We start from the raw sequence: 7,728 nt of genomic DNA, 5'->3' as shown, positions 1-7,728 counted from the left end.
TGTTGGTTAGTTTGAATTTTACCTACTTGTAAGGAACATTTAAGACACAAAGAATCATTGTATTGATAGTTTTATATATATATATATATATATATATATATATATATATATATATATATATAGCTATAACTAGATATAGTTAGATATAGCTCTTTGGCATTACAAAGCTTTTGCTTTCATGTTCAAATTGAGCACTCTACTAGGATGAGTCATTGCCGCTAGCAATTGCGCATGCTCACTAGCTCGCTAGTTTGAGCACTCTGGCATGACTTGGATGTACCAAATGCGTGGGACATCTGGGGTTGCTTTATAGCTTAACCTCCATCCTAGACATCAGCACTGCACTGATGAGGCCCAGAAGGCCGAAACAGTACTGTCTGCAGTTGGTAATGCAAATTGCATGCGACAGCTAACCACTATAAAGAGGTTCCAAATGTTGAAAACAAGTGCTTCTTATGAAATGTCAGCGTACCTGAAATACGAAAGACTATTGTTGTCTAACTACTAGGTTTTCAAGCACAATTTTCTGTTCAGTGGTTTAACACCTTTTTCTTGGTGCTTGTATACGTATTCAGGAAAGTGATGCTAAAATTAAAGGAACAGCTACAGACAATGTCGCACTTGCTTCTGCAATAAAATTCCAAGTGTCGTAACAACACACAGGTCAGGTGACCTGGCATCAAGTGTTGGGCACCTTATCTTCTGCAAAACTGCTAATAACAGGCCATTATTCGAGCGTCATCAAGTCATATACAGGCAAAAACTAACGATAAAAAAATGCCGACATTTTGGCGACATCTTGGCGCCATTGTCAAGGGAAACTAAATTAAATATGCGATCTCAAGAGTAACTAACTTATTATCGTCGATATGTTGATGACACACTCACTGTGATACCTGATTTGTCTACAGCAAGGGACTTCCTCAACACCCTCAACCACGCCCACCCCACCATCAAGTTTACTATGGAAGTCGAAAATGATGGAATGCTCCCCTTCCTTGGTATTCATCTCCGAAACCGAGCGCCCCGTATTGAAACTTAAGTGTTCGTGAAGCCAACAAACAGTGGTCTGCTCCTCCATTACCACAGTCATGTCAATAATAGGTACAGGCGTGGCCTATTGACAACTATGCTCAATCGCGCATATCGCCTGTCTTCGTCATGGTCTTACTTCACTGAGGAGTGCGAACCTTGCACCTTGTGGACTCCATTGTTAAAACCTTCCTAAACTTAATGGTCACTGAGCAGTCGTCATTGCGGTCAAAATCTACAACAGAAAATACTACTCGGGTCGTCATACCCTTTAAAGACCATGAGTCTGCTAATATGGTGAGGACACAGTTAAAAGGTCTCAGTATGAAGCTCCAGACTATTGTCCAACCAGTGTTTACGAGCCGCAAGATTGCCCAGGAGTTCCCGACAAGCGAACCAAAGCCTCAGTTCATTGATCAACAATGCGTTGTGTATAACCAGTGCGATGCTGGTTATGTCGGATACACCTGTGGCCATCTGTTCGTACGCGTTGATGGACATAGAAGCAAGACCTCGTGAGTTAGCAAACACCATGATAATAGGCATGCAGGCAGGATTCCGGATGACCTTCACAATTGTTTTAATGTGTTGAAAAAATACCAGAACAAGTTTGATTGTCTCGTTAATGAGATGTTACTCATTAAACAATTACGACCGTGTTTAAACTTACAATCAGACTCAATTTGCGCTAATGTCTTTGTCTAACTTATGCAAATTAATGACTCTGGGCTCTTAGTTACTCTTGACCTTGCATATTTAATTTAGTTTCCCTTGACAATGGCGCCAAGATGTCGCCGAAACGTTGGACTTTTTTATCGTTAGTTTTTGCCTGTATATCTTTATCTAAATCATTCTTAATTGTAATCAAGTCACTAAGATAAGATGGTGCTGATCCATGAATTGATCTAAATCTTAAACCTGATTCGATAGGCAATGGGAAGCCATGAAGTTTGTTGAGAGCTAGTATAGTGAGTGGTTAGAACCCAAACGACATCGAACAACACACTTAGACTCCATTGGTAGTACAGTGGTGTCTAAGTGGCTACCCACATGTACGCATTGCTTACCTATTTTTGTAAACAACGCCGAGAAATATGAAAACACAATAGGTTCAATGCCCTGACTACTGGATGCTAAACCAGCACAGCAAGATTAATTGAACAGTGAAGGAATAACTAACATAAGCCAATATTTCGAAGGAAAATTATTTTCTTCGTAGGGTTTCCCAAGGGATGATTTCGGCTTATGGAGAAAGAGAGGGAAAGGCATAATTCGGATGGCCAGATTATGTGTCTCTAGAATAAAATGGCCAATTTTGCCCTGATGAGCAGCCTTTCCCAATGGAAATGTATTAGCAAAAGTCCCTGGATCAAAAAACATGGATTAACCAGGTATCCAGACAAAGAGATTATGATGAAAAACAAGCAATTGAATTTCCAATTCCGAGATTGGATAGACCCGAAATAAGAAATTATGAGTTTGACGTCAATTGCAGTAAATTGAATAATACACTCTTAATGACATCCCCTCCTGTCTTTTTAGTGTCAGCTACATACCGGCAGCAAATTTCCTGCCAGCAAAGCAAATCTTAGGAACTTTTAATTAGCTTTTGATAAAAAAGATGAAATGGGATGCCATTGTTTTCCGATCCACTGTTTTTTCCTAATTACATAATATAATTTCTCTTTTTAATGTTCCTTGATTATTATTGTATGAAATGCTCTTAGTCTGTTATAGTTATAGTTATTCTTCACTGTTAAATTAATCTTGCTGTGCCGGTTTAGCATCCTGTAGTCCTATCATTTATCTTCTAGGCGCATCCCAGAATTCTAAGAAAAACTTCCTGGTTCTGATTATCAAAAATGGTGGATGGAAAGTTGGACGTTTTGGAGCGGCACATGCAAAAGCTTAGCGTTGCAAGAAAGGAGGGAGACAGACAAAGTGAGGGTTTGGCCTGTTTCAATCTTGGTAGATACTATCAGGGTGCAGCTGACTTTCATCAGGCCATAACAAATTACACAGAAGCATTAGCCATTTTTAAGGAAGTAGGTTTCAGGGCCAGAGAAGGAAAAGCCTATGGCAATCTCGGCAACGCTTATGAAAGTCTTGGAGATTTTAAGCAAGCCATAGTGTACCACAATCAACATCTTAGTATTGCAAAAGAACTGGGGGACAGGGCTGGAGAAGGAAGAGCCTATGGCAATCTCGGCATCGCTTATGCAAGTCTTGGTGATTTTAATCAAGCCATAGTGTACCACAATCAAGATCTTAGCATTGCAAAAGTACTGGGGGACAGGGCCAGAGAAGGAGGAGCCTATGGCAATCTTGGCATCGCTTATAGCCTTCTTGGTTATTTTAAGCAAGCCATAGCGTACCACAATCAACATCTTAGTATTGCGAAAGAACTGGGGGACAGGCGCGGAGAAGGAGCAGCCTATGGCAATCTCGGCAACGCTTATCAAAGTCTTGGAGATTTTACGCAAGCCATAGCGTACCACAATCAACATCTTATCATTGCGAAAGAACTGGGGGACACGGCCAGAGAAGGAGGAGCCTATGGCAATCTCGGCATTGCTTATAGAAGTCTTGGTGATTTTAAGCAAGCCATAGTGTACCACAATCAACATCTCAGTATTGCAAAAGAACTGGGGGACAGGGCTGGAGAAGGAAGAGCCTATGGCAATCTCGGCATCGCTTATACAAGTCTTGGTGATTTTAAGCAAGCCATAGCGTACCACAATCAAGATCTTAGCATTGCGAAAGAACTGGGGGACAGGCCCGGAGAAGGAGCAGCCTATGGCAATCTCGGGAATGCTTATGAAAGTCTTGGTGATTTTAAGCAAGCCATAGTGTACGACAATCAATGTCTTAGCATTGCAAAAGAACTGGGGGACAGGAACGGAGAAGGAGGAGCCTGTGGCAGTCTCGGCAACGCTTATCACAGTCTTGGTGATGCAAAGCAAGCCATAGTGTACCACAATCAAGATCTTAGCATTGCAAAAGAACTGGGGGACAGGAACGGAGAAAGAAGAGCCTATGGCAATCTCGGCAACGCTTATCAACGTCTTGGTGTTTTTAAGCAAGCCATAGCGTACCACAATCAACGTCTCAGTATTGCAAAAGAATTGGGGAACAGGGCCAGAGAAGGAAGAGCCTATGGCAATCTCGGCGGTGCTTATCAAAGACTTGGTGATATTAAGCAAGCCATAGTGTACCACAATCAACATCTTAGTATTGCAAAAGAACTGGGGGACAGGCCCGCAGAAGGAGCAGCCTATGGCAATCTCGGCAACGCTTATCAAAGTCTTGGTTATTTTAGGAAAGCCGTAGTGTACCACAATCAACATCTTAGTATTGTAAAAGAACTAGGGGACAGGAACGGAGAAGGAGGAGCCTATGGCAGTCTTGGCAACGTTTATGGCAGTCTTGGTGATTTTAACCAAGCCATAGTGTACCACAATCAACGTCTTAGTATTGCGAAAGAACTGGGGGACAGGGCTGGAGAAGGAAAAGCCTATGGCAATCTCGGCATCGCTTATGCAAGTCTTGGTGATTTTAAGCAAGCCATAGTGTACCACAATCAACATCTTAGTATTTGCAACGAAACGGAGGACCCAATAGGGCAGGGAATGGCGTGTTATCAGATTGGTCTTGTTCATCAATTTTTTGACTCCTTGAGCAAAGCTCTTAATTACTGTCGCCTAAGCATTCATTATTTTGATGAAACGAGGCGTCTTCTTCAGTCAGAGGATGCATGGAAAATTAGCTTTCGTGACCAATATAGATTTGCGTACACCACTCTGTGGACAGCACTTTTGAAGAATGGAGAGGTTGATGAGGCTTTGTATGCTGCTGAGCAAGGACGAGCACAGGCTTTGGCAGACATTTTGAAGATGCAATATAGTGTCGATGAGAAACCTACAATGAAGGTAACTATCTCTTTGGTTATGAAAGATCTACCTTCACAAACTGTTTTCATAGCACTCAAAGGGAACACGATCAGCTTCTGGTTGCTAACAGAACATGTCGGGATAAATGTTCGACAAAAGAAAATCGAAAATGGAAGTGCCTACTCTCTGATGAAAAGTACTTTTAAACAGATCATTGCAGGGACTGTTGTACGATGCGAGAATCGTTCACTTGACAGACAATGCAACGACTTCTTGAGCAGTCAGGAAGGTGTTGAGGAGACCGTTCAGTCCTTTAGCTTCTCTGTGCACACTTTGCAGCCTTTGTATGATGTCTTAATCAGCCCTATCAGAGACTTGCTCAAGGGTGATGACTTAGTGTTTGTTCCTGATGGACACTTTTGCCTGGCTCCTTTTTCTGCATTGAGTGACTCTGTCAGGATCCGTGCAATTCCCTCGCTGACTGCTTTAAAATTGATCGCTATTGCACCTGACAACTTCCAAAGTAAGAATGAAGTGCTGCTTGTGGGCGATCCGTGCTTGAAGGAAGTCACTTATGGTACTGGTAAACCTATGTATAGACAGCTGCCATGTGCGAAAAAAGAGGTGGATATGATTGGAGAACTTCTGCAGACCGTGCCTCTTACAGGAAAAAATGCAACAAAAGCTGAGGTGCTGAAAAGAATGAAGTCAGTTGCTTTAATCCACATTGCTGCACATGGGGATGACGGATATGGAGAAATTGCTTTGGCCCCAAATCCCGAACGCACATGCAAGATCCCCAAAGAGGAAGATTACATGTTATTGTTGAGCGGTGTTCAAGCAGTTCATCTTCAGGCAAGACTGGTTGTGCTGAGTTGCTGTCATAGTGGCCGGGGAGAGGTAAAATCTGAGGGTATTGTGGGAATAGCCAGAGCTTTCCTGTGTGCTGGTGCCCGGTCTGTTCTGGTGTCACTCTGGGCAATCGACGATGAGGCGACCTTCCTGTTCATGAAGAGTTTCTACCAACACTTGGCAGATAGAAAAAGTGCAAGTACAAGTCTTCACCATGCTATGAAATCTCTTCGAGAAACAAAGAATTATTCCGCCATAAAATACTGGGCACCATTTGTGCTAATTGGCAATGATGTCAGCTTTGAATTTGGGCAACACAAACACGAAAAGAATGGTAAGTGCTATTTAAATGTAACTTTAATGACTGAATCGCCGTACTTTGTACATGTTTTTAATCAGGAAGTTGTTGAAAGGAACACGTACGTTCTTCACAGAGAATTGGCTTTAAAAACGGTTGCCAGAGTGGTTATTTTTACTCGAATAGCTTTGATAATACCTGAATTAAATAATGTCTGCACCCACTGACTAAGCTACTTCAGCCTCCTGCAGATAGCTAGCTGTTTGAGCCCTGTTCTGATGGACTGACAGTGAAACTGATCGGTGATTGCCAGTTGCTCATGTCAAGTGAAGTGAGCCATTGAGGTCCTCAAGTCTACACACTGAATAAGAATTCTTGCTGCTAACTAAGCACAAACACTTTCATGAATTAAGATAATTGTTATATTATTTACTTGCCAATCAAAACGAAATTCCTTATCGCCATTTAACCCACTACTTGTGTCTTTATTCATTGTTTTTTTTTTCAGAAACAATGTCCAAAACGTGAAAAAGCTACTTGGACTCTGATACGTTGATATGTTATTTTCCTTTCTTCGATTATACGATTTATTGAAAACAATTCAATCATCGATACCTCAGTAGCAGTCAGACACAAGATATCATGCCAATTATAATTAAAGTACCATGAGATTTCAGTAGTATTAAGATACTGTCCAAGTCCTTACATTTGTGCCTGGTTTTGCAAGCATCTGTACTAGGATTAGTTAATCACTTGATAGAAATCAGGGACTTGGCAAAACGGTCTGCTTCCATGACTGAGGATCTAGCCGTCGTGGTATTTTGGCCTTTGAAAATACTTCACAATAACTCCAAGCTTTTGCGGTATGTTTCTCAGGTGACAAGTATACTCTTTAGCTTGCTATACCAACTTTCCATTTACAAAATCAATAAGTGACAGTCTGGGGGAATGTGAATTTTCTGTGTTTCTGTAAGGTTGGCCAAAGCTAAATAAGCAAATTAATTGTTTTGGGAGGCAAATGTCTATAAGCTAAAAAACAACCTAGGAAAGTAGAAATGTTTGGAAATTACGAGTTTTAATGTAGCATTCACATTTAAATGATATGGAAATTCCTGGAATAAAATGTTTTATTCCCAAAGGGTTTGACTGGGCACAACATTGAGTTAGCCGATTTGGTCTATTGTTTATTTTCCTGCAAAACTTGGTTCAAAAACGGACACTTTTCTGACGCTGATGAGGACTAGGCCAATTTGGGTAAATCTCATTCTTAAGTGATGGACTATTGCTAGGGCCTAGAACCAAACAAATGGAATGTTACTTACTTTAAAGTTTTACATGTTGATTTTGTGATGTTTTGTCACAGAGGGACTGGACCGATGTAAAATAATTCCATGAGATGGGCGATAACTTAGAACTTCTAGAAGGTAAAAAGGTGTGATTAAGTAAAAGTTTCCTGATCTCTTAATTTGTGTGCATTTTAAACCCCGGATATGGAGGACTTTGCGTTTGCATATGCTTGTGGAAATTTTTGAATTAAATTCCTAAAGGAGACCAATCTGGGCATGGCCCAGGCTTTTTTTTGACCCCTTAATGAGACCACATTTAAAACATTTTGCTTAGACAAACGTCCAGATTTCTTCTCGCAATCTCGGAAAC

General features: G+C 41.2%; 1 protein-coding gene across 1 annotated transcript in view; it reads left to right on the top strand.

Annotated features, from left to right (window-relative positions):
* The first annotated feature begins 2,894 nt into the window (after positions 1–2,894).
* LOC138000932 (tetratricopeptide repeat protein 28-like) overlaps positions 2,895–7,728 on the top strand; it is a 5,289-nt gene continuing 455 nt past the window's right edge. Inside the window, exons 1-2 of the mRNA XM_068847601.1 lie at positions 2,895–6,108; positions 6,581–7,728. The exon at positions 6,581–7,728 is cut by the window's right edge and continues 455 nt beyond it. Coding sequence (XP_068703702.1) covers positions 2,895–6,108; positions 6,581–6,600 — 3,234 coding nt within the window. The 3' untranslated portion in view covers positions 6,601–7,728. The remainder of the gene's footprint in view (positions 6,109–6,580) is intronic.

Source organism: Montipora foliosa, chromosome 4 (assembly GCF_036669935.1).
Source record: "Montipora foliosa isolate CH-2021 chromosome 4, ASM3666993v2, whole genome shotgun sequence".
Classification (NCBI taxonomy): Eukaryota; Metazoa; Cnidaria; class Anthozoa; order Scleractinia; family Acroporidae; genus Montipora; species Montipora foliosa.
This window is presented reverse-complemented; position numbering and strand designations above follow the sequence as displayed.